The sequence below is a fragment of the Varanus komodoensis genome, unplaced genomic scaffold, assembly GCF_004798865.1.
Source record: "Varanus komodoensis strain SLA01 unplaced genomic scaffold, ASM479886v1 scaffold16, whole genome shotgun sequence".
Lineage (NCBI taxonomy): Eukaryota > Metazoa > Chordata > Lepidosauria > Squamata > Varanidae > Varanus > Varanus komodoensis.
The window spans coordinates 11424957-11444819 of record NW_025335468.1 but is presented as its reverse complement, the minus strand read 5'-3'; the positions used below and the strand labels follow the sequence as shown (position 1 = coordinate 11444819).

Sequence of the window (19863 nt, the reverse complement as noted above, 5' to 3'; positions counted from 1 at the left end):
CAGGAAGCAATTTAGGTGCTGCTCGGGCATGTGTCTCCCATGTACACATTAGTGTGTCCCCCATGTACATGGTGTGTCCCCCATGTACACATTAGTGTGTGTAACCAGTGACTCATTGGTTAATAGCCCATGTCTTGCTTCCAGATGAGTTTGTTATGTCAGAATAGAACTATTATCTCTCATCAGGGATAGTCTTAAAAAGCAGATTGATTGGCTAGCTAAATTATGTTAGAAGAAATGGTATAGAATTAATTTTAGCAACGCTAAATCAGTCGCACTTGGGAAGTTACTTCCTGTATTAAAATGGTCAATTTCTAATACTTCCATGCAGCAGGTTAAATGTTAGTTATCTAGGGGTGATTTTTGTAGCCAGTTCTTCATGGAACTCCTAGCAGGATGCTCTTGTTAAAGCAAGGCATATTTGAGGACCCATCTTTTGAAGTTCCTTTATACCAAGGGTGGACAACTGGACGTCCTGACTCTTCAAATGTGTTTGTTTAAGGTTGTTCTTTCTGTGTTATATGGTGCAGAGCTTTGGGACTTTAGTTGATCAATAGTTCAGGAACTGGAGAAGATGCAGAAGTATTTTCTAAAGAAAGTACTGGCTTTACCTGTTGGCACTCCTGCCTGCAGAAGTGAGTTGGTCTTCTATTTCAGCTAGATTCAAGTGTAGCATTACAGATTGTTATTGTTCATATTTCACAATTTCACTTTTCATGGATCTCCCTTAGATTCTCAAAGAAGAGTAACTCTAATAGAAACACTTGCTAAAGGTCTTAATTTTCACCTGAGATGTAGCTAACATCTGAGTTAAGGCATTTCATGTTGGGAAAAGACTTTCTGAAAACAGGTTAATTAGCCAGTCTTCTATATTGCATACATGTATCAAGTTAGATCATCATGAAAACCAATTATTTGGATTTTATTACTTTAGCTTCACAAGGGAATACTTTTACAGCTACTTAATATTTAATATTATGCCTTTAGCTTTCTTAGAAGGCTTTGATAAGAAAGTACCACTGGAAAAAAAGATGCCCAACAATCTGTGAAACAGAAATGGAATAGATTTGACAAAATCCATACTTACCTACTAGTTGGTAATGAAACAGATGCGTGACTTCTAATCAAAGAAGTGGATAATTGCAAATTCATTTTACATTTTAAAAAAACCATGCCTGGTTGCTTGTACTTAAACATGTCTTGCCAACAGTGCAGGGTTTTATCACAGATAAATCACTATTGAAATGTGCAATTACCTGACCAATGACTTTCATTTTACTCAGAGCAGTAAATCTCTCCTTGGTAGCTCCTGGATATGTATCAGATGAATACATGTATTATAATTATTTTTCTGACATGTTCCCTAGCAGTCCATCAGATTGAAAGGTGTGTTGTCTGAATTTGTGTATACCTGCAAATTGGTGGTCTTGCTCAATATCCCGTGGTGCTTTCCATTGACAAGTTGGAATTTGGACTCCAGACACTGCGCACCACTTGTCTAGATGGAGTTTTGCCTTGTCAGGATCCTTACATGCTCCTCTGTTCTCTCTTCGACAGCTGAAATGTAAACAGCAGTTGACCAGGCTAGACTACACATATTTGACAGCCATAAGAGCATAATTATGCACTTATGAAGTCCTGAATAGCAGCAGCAGCAGCAAACACATTGCTGCAGTTTTCTTGAACTGAAAAAGGGGTAGTGTTCCAAAGTGCCACTTGGACATTGGTGTGTAGCACTTGCTGGTGTTAGCAACAACACAATTGCAAAGAGCAGCAGGGGTTTTTGTCTGTCTTGCCAACAGCTCACTAGCTGGTTCTTGCAACCCAGTGAAATTGCTCTGCCAGGTTTGGATAGTGGGCTGAACCCTTAGAATGAGCTATGAATAGTCAGGGTGACTTGTTCCCAAAGAAGCCATCCTTTGGGAACCAGACTGGATTTAAGACAACACAATTTATTTATTTTATTATTATATTGACAATGACACACCATGGCTAGTTATCCACAATGGACATCATACTGTGCAAACCACGTTGTTATCTACTTTTACATGTTCATCCAATTTGATATACAGGTGAGTTGTAAGTAAGTTATTATGTACTCTTTTTGACTTCAGATTCATTGACATGCTTTAATGGGGGAGAATGTGTGCATTGGCAGTTGTGTGATTGTAGTCGATATAATGCAACTGGATCAAGATGTCAGTTAGGTGAGTATAAAATATACTTGTACGGTATACACTGTTAGTTGTGTGAACCAAGACTCAAAGCTAGGCTTATAGACCTACTCAAAGATTTATTTTCAGAACCGTAATCAATTGTAGTTTGAGACTCTTGAAGCGTATTCAGAAGTAGTAGACGTAAGCAGTTTCTGAATAACCAGAGGTGTTACGTTGCATAAACTTAGGAAAATATTCCTTCCTCCTTTAAAATGAATGCTTACTGACATCACTTGCTGCAGAATTAACATAGGTATAACCAAGAGATACTGCTTCTGAATTGAACTGTCTCTCCCCCACCCCCCTTTTTTTGCTGCAGTATACAATACAGGTGCAGAACGAGACAATATTTGCCGAACATGGGGACAATATCATTATGAAACTTTTGATGGTCTCTATTACTTTTTCTCTGGGAAATCAACATATGTTCTTGTCAGGCAGAATGAATTAGATGAACAGAGCTTCTCTATCCATGTAAGATAATTTTAAATTTTGTTTGAAATAAGTCTAATTCACAATTACTGTATTTCATACTTTAAAAAAAAAACGTTGTGAGATAGTGTAACATCATGCTTGGCTGGAATTTAGAGATACTCATGAATACAAGTAAAGTCTTCTGTGTGAATGAGAGTGAAGAGTGACATTTTTTCTTACCTGTAGTAATGTCTTATGCATCATGAAATGTGGCCATGAAGGGTTTCCTGAACTTTGGCAGTAGCTGTTTTGTGGCGAGAAGGTGGTTACAGTAGGAGAATGGCTAAAAGCTTGCCTTGTGTTCATGGTCTTCTCAACCTTGGCTCATGAAGATGTAGAAGATGACAGTCATGACATTGATATTCCACTTTGCGTGGTAGGGTAGACTGAGAATCAGCACCTGGCCCAAAGTCAGCCAGTGAACTCTATGAACCAGTAGAATTTTGTTCCTGGATTTCCCAGTCCAACACTCTAACCCACCATGCTGCTCTGTGGTTGTAAAGCATATGGATAAATATCCTGACAATCAAAATATTCCAAACTTCACCTATACATAATATGTCCTGACTTTATATGTGCTACCTAATTTGGTTACAAGGTAGAAAACAATTCAGCATAACAATTCAGATATAGAAACTGACCAAGCTACCCATTCATGAAAACTACAGTTTCAAAGTAATTTTTAGTCCTGTCTCCACAGCACTATGTGAAATGCTGAAAATATAATCAAAATACTTTTTGTTTTTTGACAGGTCCATAATGATCCAGAATGCAAGTCTTCTCCATATTCCTGTAAAAGATCTGTTAGTCTATACTTTTCTGGAGATGGAGAAATCAGATTAAGCAGTGAGGTCACTTACAAAGGAATTGGGTAAATTAAATGTATATATTCATTGTATGTGGAGTTGCCTTGTTATATTAGTATATATAGATGTGAATATACATATTAGTTTCTGAATACCTGCTGGCTATTTTGCTGCTGATGATAAATAAACAGAATGGACCAGACAAAGGACAAATGCACAAAGGAAATGCAAGCAGACAATAAAAGAAACACAGAAGGAGCTTGAGGAACATTTTGTTAACAACATCAAGGCCAACAATAAAGAATGCTTTACTTGTATTACAAGGAAGAAATCAACTAAAGAAGCAGTTGAGCCATTGGATAATAATGGAATTAAAGGTGCACTCAAGGAGAACAAGAAAATTGCAGAAAAGCTAAACGATATTTTTCCATCAATCTTCACAGCAGAGGATGCAGAACAGATAACTGTTCCTGAACTTACACATTCTATAAGGGATTTGGAGAAACTATGGCAGATAGTAGTGACAAAAGATGAAATTCTCAGCTTTATTGTCAAACTAAAAGTCAGTGAATCACCTTGCCCTGATGGAATTTACTCAAATACGAAATTGATGACATTCTTACCAAAATACTTAATACGTCCCTAAAATCAGCCTTTGTACCAGAGGATTGGAAAATGGCCAATTTAACACCAATTTTTAAAAGGGATCCAGAGAATTACAGGCAAATTAGCTTAAGATCTTTTCTGGGTAAATTGCTATAAAGCTCTATTGAAAAAGAATGTGTGTGGCTTCTACAAGAGGAAGTCCTGCCTCACTTACCTATTAGATTTTTCTGAGTGTCAATAAGCAAGTGGACAGAGGTGATCTGGTGCCTCTTGCTTACTTAGACTTCCAAAAGACTTTTGGCAAAGTCTCTTACTAAAGACTCTTGAGCAAATTTAGCAGGCATAGAATAAAAGAGGGGTTATCTTATGGATCACTAACTGGTGAAAGTACAAAAGACATGGATCTGTCCAAGCTGGAGCAAGCATACAGTTATGTATATTGGGGCAACAAACTGAAAACAACTTTAAGTTGATGCGATCTGAACTAGCAGTGACTGAGCAAGAAAGAGATCTTGGGTTGGTAGTGAACAGCTCAATGAAAATGTTCACCGAGTGTGCAGCTGCTGTGAAAAAGGCAAGCTTCATGTTAGGCATAATTAGGAAGAGGGTAGAAAGTAGAATTGCCAAGATCTTACTCCCCTCATACAAATATTTGGTATGACTACACCTGATTGCCTTACCTGAATAAGCAAGGACATTATTGAGTTGGAAATAATACAGAGGAGGGCAACACAAAAGATCAAGGGGCTGGAGCAACTCCCCTGTGGGACTGTTTAAAAAAAGGGGTGCATATGGGGAGACATAATAGAAATGTTTAAACTTATGCAGAGTGTAGAGGAAGCAGAGAGGGAGACATTTCTTTCTGTTTTCCATAACACTCAAACCCAGGGTCATCCCATGAAGCTGATTGGTGGGAGGTTTAGACAGATAAAAAGAAGTACTTCTTCACACAGTGTATAGTTGTGAATACACTGGAAGGGGGAGTGAATCTGTACGGTCGGAATTGGACAAAGTCATGGAGGAGGATGCTATCAGTGCCTACTAGCTTTGTTGTCTATGTGCTTCCCCCTTTACTGGAGGCAGCATGCCTGCATACACCAGTTGCTGAGCAGTTTGGGCAGGTGGAGGTACATGATTGAGGGACCATCAAGCTGGTTTGCCACTTTGTGAATGGAGTATTTGCAGTATCCATGCTGATCCAGCATGGATTTTCTTATATTCTTATGTTCTAATAATCCCTACAGACATACTGGGGGAGGAGGTAAAATAGTACTTACTAGCATTCCTATTTATCCTTTAGTTGTGGGTGAGGGAAGCATTCTTGGTTGTGGAGTAATTGAAAGATTGTTTTCCATATCAGAGATTTGGCTTGTTTTAGTGTTCCAGTAGGTGTTCTTACCATATTAAAATGTTCAGGTGCCGGGAATCATACATGAGAAGCTAAGTCCTAGGGTTTCTCAAGGGAACAAGTGGGCAGATCCAAAGCTGCCTCCCCTCTGTTTTCGCTCTTGTTCGCTCTTGGAACACCCCATTTTGGAGTCTCTTGTCCCACGAGAAATACTGTCAGTGGTAACTGTGCCCACAAAGGTCTCCATGGATATACTGGGTACTGCCAAAATGGACATGCTGGTGGATGGTCTTAGATAGCTGAATATAATAATTACTATTGTAAAATTTGAAAAAAAGATGTCAGTGAGCCATTCCTTAGTTGAAGACAGTTTTTGTTCTTTTGCTTCCCAGAATACCATTACCATACACCACAGGGAACTTGTACATCCAAAAGGTTGCTGGCTATGTCATTGTTAGACACCAGTATGCATTCTCTCTGGCTTGGGATGGTGCATCTGCTGTTTATATTAAGATGGCACCTGACTACTGGGGCAAAACTCATGGCTTGTGTGGTAACAACAATGCCATTCTGCAAGATGAACTGGCCACCAGTTATGGTGAGTGTTTATTATGACATAGCAACTGAAAATAAATTTGTAGTCTTCTGCAAGTACAGGTAGATGATGTAGCTGAAGGCTAACAAATACAGATATTGCTCTTGAGTAGTCTTCAGGTATTGAAAAGGTGGCTTCCAGTCTTCCTCTTTTATTTAAATTCTGTAGGAGTAGCAGATAACATTATTACTAGAGACTGCACATTCCAACTAGATGGACATATTATTCCAGTTACTCTGATGTTATTATTTTGTATCTTCAGAGTTTGATTCTGGATGTGATTGTGCAGGCTGTATGCTGCCTACTTTCTCAGGATATGTTGGATTTTTTTTTCCTATGAACTTGGTGTGTGGAATGACCATTTGTCATCCACATACTGGCCTTGCAATGTATAGCAAAACAGAAAGATACTTTCTGGGAATTGAGTTGTTTAATTTTTTTATGGCGATAAGAAAATTGAATACAGAAACAGGAATTTTAATCTTGCAAACAAAAGCTGGCTAGACAGAGTGCCCAAGTACTGTGTAATTATGCTGTATTCCAAGCTGGGATAGAATCCTGCCCAAGAACAGTGTAGCAATAATACAACGTCAGCTGAAAGAGCTGAGCTGAACCATACAGAGCTGATGCTGATAGAAAACAAATGAAAACCGAAATTGTAAATAATTTAAGTATCGTATTTTTTGCTCTATAAGACGCGCCTGACCATAAGACGCACCTAGTTTTTAGAGGAGGAAAACAAGAAAAAAAATATTCTGAATCAAATGGGCACATAATCACGGGCACATTCCCCATCACTTCCCCATGGGCTGCACATCTGACAGACTTACTGCACACATTCGCTCTATAAGATGCACAGACATTTCCCCTTTTGAGGGGGGAAAAGTGCATCTTATAGAGCAAAAAATACGGTAATTAGCAAAATACGACATGAATAGAATATTGCAAAAATAATAAAACCCATAACTTTAAAGTAAACACACTGTGCTGCAAAGTGAAACAGAGAATCCAAAAGCTAGCAGTAGGGTAGAGGTTCATTGAAAATTGATAGTGATGAGAAAAATTGTATTTCCTGCATTTCTGTATTTGTGCACTTTTCCATAGGAAAACTTACAGAAGACATTGAAGAGTTTGTAGAAAGTTGGAGAGAAAACTCTCCCCAAGAGAATATTTTCTCTTGGGATACCACATTTATCAACATACCACCTTGTCTGATGCAAACTCAAGGATTTTTACAGGTAGGCATACTGATTAATGTATGGGATTAACCTAAGACTGAACTTTGTGCCTTTACAAAGAATGGAGTTAAATTGGTTTCTTCTGTATGTGCTCAGGTTCATTTTCACATCTAAGTAACCAGCAGAAAAAAGCAGTATCAGTCTAGTTCAAGGGTAGCCAATCTTTAGTTTGAAACTGCAGCTCTCACTTTCTCTGACAATGCATTCTTTATGCTGGCTGGAATTTATGGGCATATAGTCCCAATCGTCTGGAAGGCACAAGGTTAGCTTCCCCTAGCCTAGTTACTGGGGAACCTGCCTCCCATATTTATGGTACTGACCTGTTGATGCATTTGGTACACTGTGGTACATTTTTGTTGTTAGTAGTGTGAGTTCTCAGTTCAGTGCCATGCAAGTAGACTGTTGCATGGGCAGCGTGACTTCTTACTGTAGGCTTAGGAGTATCCCTAATCCTGTCCTGGAGTGTTCCCTAACCCCCCAGGGCAGATTTTGGCAACAGAATGGGGTGCAGGAAAAGGAGAAAAGCATTTCACTGCAGCTTCTATTCTACTGATGGAAGGCCACCATTGGATCCAGCCCAGAGTCTGAGAAACTGCATTTGAGGAACACAGGCTGAGATTCTTGCCGAAACAATCACACTGACTCTGGGCTATATAAAAGGATGGCTTCAGATACTGTCAGATTTCTCCCAATTTCAAATTATTACCTGATGGGTGATTATTACCTCAAATTATGCGACCTGTGGTTTTTAGAAGAGGAATTAAGTTTAGCTGATGAAATATATCTCTAATCATGCTTCAGTTATTTTTTAATATCTTCTCTTATTTCATCTTTTAATGTTCTTTAGTGTTTGCTGATTTAACATTCAGAACTGGCTGCCAACAGATTCCTGTGATATTCAGTGCCAAAGTTCAATCAGATAATTCTTCTTCAGTTGTATTAAAATCTATGAAAGAGCTTTTGTCTTCATAGGCAACTGTCTCTACAACAACAAAGAGAAATCCTGTTATAATTTTGGCTACTCTGTTTCCATGTTGCATCTGAAAAGCTGTGTCCATCCAAATTTCCTTTTAGATTTCATGTATAGGGATGAACTAGTGCAAAGCGGAAAGAGGAGAATTGGTTTGCCATGGTCCCCAAAAGGAAAATGTGTGTTTTCTAGTTCATATAGAATGTCAAAATGCTGTTAAGCAACTATAATGTGAATGCATTATGTAGGTGTAGCATAAATATGTTTAATAGAAATCACACATTTTATTTTTGACTTTATGCTGTATTTTAAAGCATAAAACATTGGTAATTTATGCTCTTGTTAAAATATGAATACAGCATGGTCCCCCTTCAAATATTTTCTTCCTTTGCATATATTGACCAGGTTTACATGATCACAGATAAGCTATAGTACTGATTGCATGCTGTGGGGATTTGCCTACTAGGCAGTGTGGCTTGTTGTGTTATGCAAACCCAGCCAAGCTGGCTTGTTGCTGTGGGTAACTCAGAATACATGGGAGTTTAAGATACACCCCCATCATGCAACCTGCACATGTAGGAGGTAAGAAATAAGGCAGAATGGCTTAATTCCCTTCTGTGATCATACAAACTGGGCTGTTATGTCCCCTACTCCAGAAATCTGGCACAGAATGACATATAGCCTATGGCAGTGATGGCGAACCTTTTAGAGACCAAGACAGTGTTTCTGCGGTTCCAAGACAGTGTTTGGAACCGCAGACATTTGGTTCCAAAACAGTGTTTCTGCGGTTATTACTCAAAGACTGTTGAGTCAAAGCCCCAATATTGAACCATATCATACAATTGAGTTTCTATACTATTATTTTCATGTTCTTCTGAAGGCATTTAATCTATGTTAATTCCCTTCATTTGTTTCCAGAGAACACACACATTATGCAGCATGCTGCTCTGGCCCCCCTTCAGAGAATGTCATGAATTTGTGAGCCCCTTTCCTTTCATGGCCAGTTGTACAAATGACCTGTGCATGTAAGTTTCCAGTCTTGAATCTAGGATTAGCAGACAGAAACTGGGATCGAACGAGCAACTTAAATAACTTCTGTGTACACATGCTATGCTTATATCCTTTTATTTCTTTCCGAGTTGCAGCCCTTCACATTGTTAGGTTTTTAGCTGGGCAGTCTCACAATCTTCAGGAGCAAATTTTAACAGGAGGCACAAGAAAAAGTACTAATTTGGAATGGGGCTGTTTGAGTACCGACCAGTAAGCTTTTTTTTTTAAAGATGAAGGAAATGTTTTCCTGGCCATCCTTTCTTTTCACTGTTCCTAACTGACTTTTGTGGTGTTTCCTCTAGTTTTCATAGAATGTGTAGAATTTTACTGTGTGAAAGTACAGTAAAATCCCAATATGTTTTGATTTAAACATTGCATACATTTTGAAAATGTAATATCAGTACATTCTGCTGCATTTCTCTATATGTGCCTCTTTCTCCTCTTCTGGAGCAGTCATCGGGAAGACATTTGGAGGTTTTGCATTCATTTTAGATTGACCACAGTGTTAACTGATGCGTAAACTGCAATTAGTCTATAGTTTCATGAATCAAACCAGCTTGGAAAAGCAATTCAGTTAATGTATTGCTTTAGAAAAGAGAAAAATCATATCTGCCCCCCCCCCTTGGTTCTAAATCCACAATGATTACAGTAATTGTATTATATCTTTTAAAAAATGAAGTAATGTTTGGATTTGCCAAAATGGCCAACATCTAACTGAAATTAATATGGCACTTTGCTTGTATATTTGTATAGAAACATGGAAAAATAAGTTTATGTCCATTTAAATGTTTTAAGGTCAGGAGCAGACAATGCAACTTGGTGTCGAGCACTAACTGAATATGCAAGGACTTGTGCTCAAGCAGGAAAACCTCTCCATGAGTGGCGGGCACAATTCAACCAATGTGGTATGCAGCACAGAATTTCAGAATATTATCTGCTGTCAAAAATATTTTTGTCTCTCTTTTATGCAAGTCCTTGTCCTCTTGTTTTTAATAGTGTGCCTTCATTGACTGTATTGTGTGCAAATTTAAACTTTGTAGCAACTATGCTTCCTAATAACACTAAATGAGGAGACACAGTGGTCAGATAAAGCAGTGCCATGAAATGACACAGTGAATCATATTTGAAATTTGCAGCAAGTTACTGCTAATAGCAAATAAAATCAGTATGTCCAATTAAGAATGTCTTCCAAAGTGCAATATCTAATAGACCATGTCTTCTGCTTTAGTTTGTGATATATAAATCTTAGATTTATATATAAATATAAATGCATACATCTAATAGTCACTGGAGTGTGCTAGTTGGAGTGCTGGACTGGAGATTAGGGAGATCTGGGTTCTAGTCCCCACTTGGCCATGAAATTCGATGGGAGACTGGGCCAGTCAAGGCCTAACTTAGTTCAAAGAGTTGTTTTTGTGAGACTAAACTTGGAGTAGATGAGAACTAGGTAAGCTGCCTTGTGTTCCTCACAAGAGGAAAAAGTTGGTATAAAAATAGTAGTAACAATATTAATAATATCAAGAACTTGAACATCAATTTTCTGTGCTAATTTCATTATGTCCCAATATGCCTAGGAGATAATCCTTCTGCATGGAAGAATGCAACACTTAAATGTGGGTCAATAAAGGGTCAATAAAACCCTTTTTATATTAACCCATCATTTCAAATGCCTACATGGCCCTTCATGAAAGCAACACACCACACGTTGTGTGATACGAGAAATCTTTCTCACTCCACAACAAATTGCTCAGGATCCCGATCTCAGATAACTTGAGCGGTGGAAATATGGGAGACGTGGCCAGGAGACAGTGTGTACAGGCAGCCTGCATCTGCATGACCATCCACAAAGTGGGTATATGGGGAAGAAGAAACAGGTTCCACTGTGTTGCGTAAGGATCTATCCACATTCAGGGAATGTAAGGCAGATTTTATTTGTACTAGCTTAACATATATTGAGGGATGTGTTCTGCAAATGATCACCCATTTGCTCAACTGTAATTTTGAGGTGCATTTCAAAATTGTGGAAATTTGTTGTACTTCCATGAGTTGTTACTTGGATAAAAGAGAGAAAAAAAGCACACATGTTTCAAAAATCAAGAATGTAAGAGGCATGCTGGATCAGACCAAGGGTCCATCTAATCCAGCATTCTTTTCACCCAGTGGCCAACCAGCTGCCCATGGGAAAATTGCAAACAGTACTCTCCTACCCATGCTCCCCAACAACAAATGTACATAGGCATGCTTCCACTAATATTGAAGGTAGCATGTAGCCATCAGGACCAGTAGCCATTGATAGCCTTATTTTCCATAAATTTCCCTAATTTCTTTTTAAGCCATACAGATTGGTCCCCATCATTACATCTGGCAAAAATAAATTCCATAGTTTTAATTATATCCTGTGTGAAGAAGTAGTACTTTTTATCTATTCTGGATCTGAGAGAAACAAGTCAGCTGTAAATTAGCTTGAACACCAAGATGTCTTGTGACAGCTCAGTTGATTGTGGCTAAGTTTTGCATGGAACCCACTTCATCAGCTACTTAAATGGAAATCAGAGTAGCTTAAAACATTTAACATTCTCTTGTCTCTTCCCTTTTTCAGTCATTAAATGTGAGGAGCATCTTGTCTACAATGAATGCATTGACTGTTGTCCAGTTTCATGCCAGCAAAAAACTCACTGTGTTGACAGTGAACTTCCATGTGTTGATGGATGTTATTGCCCGGATGGTAATGCCAGTTTTGGTGTGGAATTTTGGTAGCGGCTGTGGCCTTTCAGAATGTTTTGATGGTCTTGCAGTCCATATGAAGCAGCAATTAAAGCTACTCTTCCAAAATCACCTATGAGTGGAGTTGGAACTTAAGTGGGGATGGATGGATTCAATACAGAACAATATAGTAGTAACTGGAATGAGGGAAGGGGAGAGATAAATGGAATAACTCTCACACTCCTCTCACATCTTCTCCCCATTGCCGTTTTCATCATTGGTAAACCAGTCAACATTTAAGGTTCCACTTCCGAAGTCAAAGTAACTAATTGATCTAAAACTAGTTGGGTTTTAGATCAAGTAGGCATGTATAGTCCTAAAGTCCTAAAAATAAAAAAAATAATACAGTTAAGCTCTGCTGATTTAATATCCATGATCCTGTTTAATATACTTTAATATATGATAGAGACATTTTATACTGCTGCATTTTTTGGATGAAGGAAGCAAGTTATGAGAAAAGAATCAAGGTTGTCTGTTCTCAATCTGTAAAGGAAAATGTGAAAATCAGCTTCATTTATAAAATTCATTGGTTATGTAGAGAATTAAAAGATTAACGGCATTAATTACTGACCTTGTGATATATCTAAATAAGGCTACATTCCTAAGTAAATTTTCTTAATAGTAAGTCCAATTGAAATCAAAGGGCCTTAGTTCTGAATAAATATGATTTTATGGCATAACTCAGTTAAGTTTCTTTTTATGGCAAATGCAACTCTTTCCTTTTTAAAAAAATATATCCTCATTTTGACATATACCAGGCAGTTCAAGATATTTTTAAATGCTTGGCTTTAATTTTGCTGCTGTTTTTGAATGTGCCATTCTAGGATTTATATATGAAAACAGATTATGTGTAAAGCCTGCGGAATGCCCATGTGATTACCATGGAACTATCCATAGAACTGGCGCTGTGGTTCATGAAGAATGCAACAATTGGTTAGTAACATTCCAAATATTTTTCTTTGGAATATCTTTTTTATATAGTACGTATTCCCTAAGATAATCTACAGAATGTACCTTACTTCTGTAATACTTCCAGTAGGGTTTTGTGAAAAATCGTTTTGAGGGTGGGGAATCTGTTGGATTTCTGGAGCTTGACTTCCCTCACTTTGTTCTACTTTGCAGCACCCCTGAGTCTAAGTTTCTAGCAGGTATGCCCCGTGTTTGTGGGGTTCAGGCCAGGAATTGCAGCCCACATGCTGTGCAAGCGGCATCCCTTTGCCATGCTACCTGCAGTAGCTGTTCGGGCTGCCACACCTGATACAGGAGAAGGTTGCTGGTTGCTCGACCTTCATTCTGCAAGAGTTTGCAAACTTCCCCTTGGCTTGGCTCATGTTGCAAGACTGGGCTGGTCATGAGAGGACCTCAAATGCTAGAGATTCCACTAGGCTCTGTCCCAGTTCTAACTTAGAGCTCTATTAAGTGCAAGTTTACAACTGTCCCTCTTGCAATGCACCAGCTTATGTTTCTGTATCTGTTCTTGCCACTACTTCATCTTGCCAGGATGAGTAGAAGACCAGGTATTGAGGAATACCTAAAGCCAATTGTTGGCTAACATGTTAAATTTTCAGATAGTTAATTTGTGAAAAAAATGCATGAAGGCAATCACAACAAATAAAAAGCAGTTTTTCGTTGTGGTCTCTGTGCATCACACATATATAGGTGCTGTGCCTGCACAGTGCCTGTTGCCAGGAGGATTTAAGAGCTTTAATGGTTTTGGTGGGAACTCTGCGCAACCTTCCTCCCCTATGGGTGGAGTGCCTCTGGCTACTGGTGCCAGGATACTAAAATAATATTATATAGGACTGTATAAATGTGTGCCTTAACTATATGCATGTGTTGTAGTTTTCTGATTTTTAAGAATATACAAGCATCAGGTTAACGACTGCAAATCTGAAGGCTTTTCTTTCCATCAAAGTGTCTGTGCTTGATTGTTTAAACATTTGTGGACTTAACTGTGAGGAAAGATGTTCAACCTGCTTTCAGGAGGCCACGTTCTGAAGCTTTAGAAGTAGTGCTGGGGGAGATGTTTTCAAAATGATGAGTAGTTCTACACTTGCTCAGCTTGCTTGCATACTCCTATAAGAGATTTATTTTGTCTTGTTTTCTTTTCTGTGGTAGGTAGATCACTTTGTGACACAACCTTTACAAAATATTCATACTTTTCATAGCCTAACCTTAGTTGAGAGTTTTGCTTAAATGGGCTCCTTTGGCACTTTGTAATGGGTACTTCTTATTGTCAAGTAAAAGCTTTGTATTAACAGCTATAAACACCAGCTGTAATTATTTCTGTTTTAGTACATGCTTTGGAGGAAAATGGATTTGCACAAATTTGACCTGTCCAGGTATGTCAGTTTTCAGATATTTCATTCGGAGTCTAATGAACTTTGTACATGAGTTGTAGTATGAATATTAATATTATCTCTGTCCTATTTAAAAAGCCTTCCTAGTTACTAGTAATCATAATATTGTATGTTTATCTCTTGCATTTTAACTGTCCGTATTTTTATAATATCAATCTGTCTAGTTATAAATGTGCAATAATATCAGTTAGAAAATAGGAAAAGGAAATAAAAATAGATTCTATGGTAGCCTTCTTAGTTTTATATTAAAAAGTGTACTTTTATATTAAAAACTACCACTCTCTTAACAAAATGAAAGTGTTATGTGGCCTTCAGCACTTCAGTTCTCTTCCCCGCTTCCCTCTGCTTACATTGACTGTATTTCATATGTTGTCTGTACAGCTTGGCTTTTAAATATTTTCTTGCAATTCATTTAATGTTATTATTGATTTTTATTATGATATACACATTAATATATTCCTTGTGGGAAAGTGCCCTATATATTTAAAAGATAGATTCCATTATTTCACATTTTTATGTTAGATAGGGCAGTTTTCTTCTAGTTCTTAGATTATTATTTCAACAGGTAAGTGGCAAGCTGCTGTTTTACACAGTATCTTCTCATCAGTGCCAAAGCAATACTGACACTTCAGTCCTAGGTGTGCTTTCTTAGAAGCAGAACTTGCTTATTTCAGTAGGTCTTATTTCTGAGTAATTATGCTTAGGATTTCAGCCTTATTCTTAAGAAAGCTGACCATGACCCTAATATGATGGCTTTCTTAGTTGGTGGTGCTTAGTTTTTCCCAAAGTTTTCAGAATTTATTTCAGCATTACCCGCTGTCCTATTTCCAAATTCACCAGACATGTTTATGCAGCCTTTGCCTGCTGATGCCACCCATGCTAGACAATTTAATATAACATCTTGGTGGATTTGCAAAATACAGTACTGGAATTACAGTCTTGCATGCTAGAAAGGTCTGTGTGTTCTCTTTGTGAAAGCTGCATCAACTGGAATGGTTATTCCAAAGGGTTTATTTAGGAAAAGTGAAAAAATCCATAGATTAATGACTTGGTATTCAATAACTTCTAATTCCAATCATTCCAATTTGGTTTAACACAAGCTGGGCCAGTCATATGCTGGCAGACCAGATGATGGTGTTTGATTGCAGCCATATATTTTCCATGAATTGGCCGTTAGTGTATTTTACAGTGCATTTCACTATGTATACATCTGAGATTGTATTGTTTCAAATATTGAAAGGCTGTGTCCCTTAAAAGCAGTGTGTAAATACGTAAAAGTTGAAATACTCTTTTCCACCAGTGACAGCAATGTCAATGGTGTATTCATTTCAGGTTTAATGAACATTAAAGGAACTATCCATAAGCCCAGAACTAGCTTGGGGATAGGTTCAGCATGAGGATAGCTCCTTAAAAGTTCAGCCTAAAATGAGGCATCAGGTTCCAATGATCCTGATCACAGAATGCAAATGTTATTGTCAATCAGATATAGAAATGTATGGCTTTAATATAATTAGGTATTAATATAATTTACATTAATGATAATTTGCATAATAATATTTTATAGCAAATTGAAACACTGTATTCCTTTTCATTGTTAGCTGAATGTTCAGTCTCAGGAGATATTCACTTCATGACATTTGATGGACGCAAGTATACATTTCAAGCCACTTGCCAGTATATTTTGGCAAAAAGCCTTACCTCTGGTAAATTTGCTGTGACTCTGCAAAATGCTCCTTGCGGACAGGTGAGATCATAAAAACGATAGTGCTGTTTGCTTAAGATCAAGAGAATGTTACCTGTGGTACCACGTGTACTGCTCACTGAGGAATGGGTCTCTGGATTGTGATCAGTGTGGGACACTTCTAAAGGTTGCTTTCCAAAAACATAATGAGTCCTCCACCCACAAGAGCATACTTTCCATTTAAAAGAATGAACTTCGGCATCTGACTTTCTTAGGGAAAAGACAAATCTCAGTGGTGGAACACATGCTTTAATCTTTGCTAGTTCAGATGTCAAACCTCATGCAGTATAAACCTCAAGCCAATCACTTATTATAAATAATATCTTTATCTGTCTATGCATTTATTTGATTCCACAAATGAAAAAACTATGTACCCGTTGGCCAGTAAACAGCACCTGTCCTTTCCAATGACTGTATTTTATACATTATTGCCACAATTCATAGCGACCCTTGTCTCCTTCTCAGTCTTTGTGATGCGTGTGCATTTGGAGAGCAGGCTTTCGGGGGATACGTTACCTTGACCGCAGGCTGGTCAGCAGGAAGATTGGCTGCAGTTGAACATGTAAAGCTGGAGTAGATGGACCTTATCTTATGCTCTTGGGTGGCTCCATGAGCAAAGCAGAGCAGCAGGTCCAGATGGATCCTCAGATTGAAGCTCTTCCCCTAAGTTCCTAAATGCAAAAGTTCTCCTGCATGTGAATGCTGCCCAGCTTTGTTCATTTCAGAAAACTGAACTGTAGTAGGTCAAATATCCCTTCTCTTACACGCATACCTTAATGTGGTGAAGGGGTTTTATGCAGGCATTCAAGAGGAAATGGATATCGCACCAAGCGGAGACTTGCTGATAATCATCGGTGGCTGAAACAGAAAATTAGGGAAAAAAGCAGAATGGAATGTTGTGGAGAATTTGGCCTGGGTGTAAGAAATAAAGCTGGGGAACAACTTGTAGAATTCTTTGAAGTCAACAATCTGTTTTATTGCAAATGCATACTTCAGGCAACCAATCAGATAACTGTACACATAGACATCATCAGATGGCCAATGTAGGAATGAAATACACTACATAATTGAAGTAGAAGATGGAGAACTGTGGAATGAAGCCAAAAACATTTTTAGGGACAAAAGCAAATGCCCCACAAAAATGGCAGTTTACAAAAACAAATTAAAATTGATTAAACCATCAGAGCACATTGCAGTACAGTAAAAATGAAATATTATAGAATAGAAACAGTGCCTAACCACAGACCCACTTACAGACTAGAAGTTACTTGAATAAGGTAGTCTTAGCCTGCCCTTGGCAAGATTAGCAGAGGGGGACTAACCACGCCTTCAGGCTTGAGACTAACCAAGCTTACTTTGGGGAGAAGTGGCACACAGGTCCACAGGTGCCCAAGCTGTTTTTTGTTACTCAAAAAAGTATTGTCACTTATTTGTGGTGGGTAGCTAATGCTGTCTGTGATGCTATTATAGGAGATCATATAATTAGCTATTCAGCAGTAGAAGGATGAAACCTTTTTCAGAGAAACAATGATTCCAGATGAGTTTGCTTTAAATCTATGTTCCCTTTTGTTTCTAGGTTTTGCAAATGTTGGTTTTTATCGGGCTTCTCTCAGCATTATGCTGTCTTCTAAAGTACTGTGGTTTTATAGTATGATAATATAATAATACGTTGTCCCAATATGTTTGGTCCTCAGAAAAGATGTACTACTTTTTTCAGATCTAGGGTGCCTACATAGTATGGCAAGAAGTCTGCAATTAATTCACATTCGTTCACAGTATTTACTTAACAGCATTTTTTATTCCAGTCCACAGCTGCAAAAGCCTTGCTGAAAGAATTACAAAGATTAATTTTAAGAAGTGCTTTAAGGACTTGATTGTACAGTTTCTGATTAAGGGATACAGTCAAGTGAGCTGTTCTCCATAAAACATGTATATCACTACTTTGGGAGTATTTTCTAATTGGTTGGTCAGATAAAGTCTGAAAATAGAAATAGTATCTCAAAACAAAATGCTTAGCAGAGCCTGCTCAAGTCAAATTCATATGTTTATTTCATTTGCATCCTGCGTTTCTATCAAGAAAATACCACTGAAGGCAGCTGTGACAGTACTGTGGGAAAAGCGTCTTTTAACAAAGCAACAAAAAGATTGCACTTTGAAGTCTCTGCTAAAGTGTAATTTTAATATTTGGCTTCTCTCCATCTTTTCTAAAAACATCTCTTTGCAGGTGTGTTTCTGAGCAGTTGGCACTGCTCTTTCTCTGCCAGATATGAGAAGAAGGGGGATTGGAGTTTCAGTTCCCAGCTTTGAGATTGGGGCTTTCTCCAGACTGGATCTGGGAACCTGAAATATTTTGTGGCTCCTCAGACCCTTCTTGGTCCATCGAACTTGTTCCCTAAAGTACTGTGTTCAGAATCTTTATTTTTCTAGCCTTGAATTTTGTAAAGATATTGGAAATCTCTCTTAAAATGTTGTATTATATTCAAGCAGGTAGAGATTTTGACTTTTTTAATCACAAAGAGTATGGTTATTGACTCCCTCAGGCTTGGTGACAGAAATAGTCATCATGCAACAGATGAGTCTGGAACGATGTAAAATTTATTTGGTGAATAGCAGAGTTTAACCTTATCTGAGTTTCAAGTGACAGTATCACTAGATGTTCTAGTTGGTTATGATGAGAAGAATTTTTGAAATACAGATTTTTATTAAGCACCTAATGAGTGAGGTACATTTCTTGAGAAAGCAGCTGCTGATAGGTAGCTGAGTCAGTTTTATGAAAGAAACAGTTCAGTGGAACAGTGTATTATTGTTAGGATTTTGAGGGAATAAAACTGTTTGGAACAACTTCCATATGCACACAGAGCTATATAGCAAACATACATACCCACATTCCTATACTTCACTAGATTTTTCGACTTGCCCTCGTAGTTGTTTTATGCCACTTGAAAATGGCATAAGAAGCAGCTATACTCTAGCAGATTATTGGTCCATCTTGCTATGTATTATCTACTGTGTCTAGTTCTTCAATTGGAAACAACAGAATGAAATTTAATAGGGACAAATGCTAAATTCTGCACCTAGAAAAAGAAACAAAATGCATTGTTCCAAGAATGGGGATACTTGGCTGAACAACACTGCAAATAAGAAGGACTTTGGAATTTAGATCAGAAGCTGAATTTGAGTCAAATATGTGATGTGACTGCAAAAAAGATAAATGCTGTTTTGGGCTACATTGATAGAAGTATCACTTGCAAATTACATTAAGTTCTAGTTCCCCTCTACTCGGAACTGGTTAGGCCTCATCTGGAGTACTGTGTCCAGTTCTGGGCTCCATAGTTGAAAAAAGGCAGAAAGAGGGGAAGAATGATGATCCAGGGACTGGAAACAAAGCCCTATGAGGAGAGATTTTAAAAACTGGGCATGTTTAGCCTGGGGAAGAGAAGACTGATGGGAGATATGATAGAACTCTTCAAGTCCTTGAAAGGCTGTCACAAAGAGGAAGGACAGGATCTCTTCTCAGTCATCCCAGACCACAGGATATGGAATAACGGGCTTATGTTACAAGAAGCCATGTTCCAGATGAACATCAGGAAGAACTTCTGACTAGTAGAGCAATATAACAATTATCTAGGGAAACAGTGGACTCTTATGCACTAGAGACATTCAAGATGCAGCTGGACAGCCATCTGAGAGGACTGG

The 19863-nt window shown here is 38.1% G+C and overlaps 1 protein-coding gene across 1 annotated transcript in view; it reads left to right on the top strand.

Moving 5' to 3' along the window:
- The first annotated feature begins 574 nt into the window (after positions 1 to 574).
- The window catches only part of OTOG (otogelin), a 113837-nt gene continuing 94548 nt past the window's right edge, over positions 575 to 19863 (top strand). Inside the window, exons 1-12 of the mRNA XM_044426092.1 lie at positions 575 to 635; positions 2115 to 2207; positions 2536 to 2690; positions 3443 to 3561; positions 5843 to 6048; positions 7150 to 7283; positions 9172 to 9278; positions 10099 to 10208; positions 11903 to 12028; positions 12891 to 12999; positions 14362 to 14408; positions 16025 to 16170. Of these exons, the coding sequence (XP_044282027.1) occupies positions 575 to 635; positions 2115 to 2207; positions 2536 to 2690; positions 3443 to 3561; positions 5843 to 6048; positions 7150 to 7283; positions 9172 to 9278; positions 10099 to 10208; positions 11903 to 12028; positions 12891 to 12999; positions 14362 to 14408; positions 16025 to 16170 (1413 nt within the window). The remainder of the gene's footprint in view (positions 636 to 2114; positions 2208 to 2535; positions 2691 to 3442; positions 3562 to 5842; positions 6049 to 7149; positions 7284 to 9171; positions 9279 to 10098; positions 10209 to 11902; positions 12029 to 12890; positions 13000 to 14361; positions 14409 to 16024; positions 16171 to 19863) is intronic.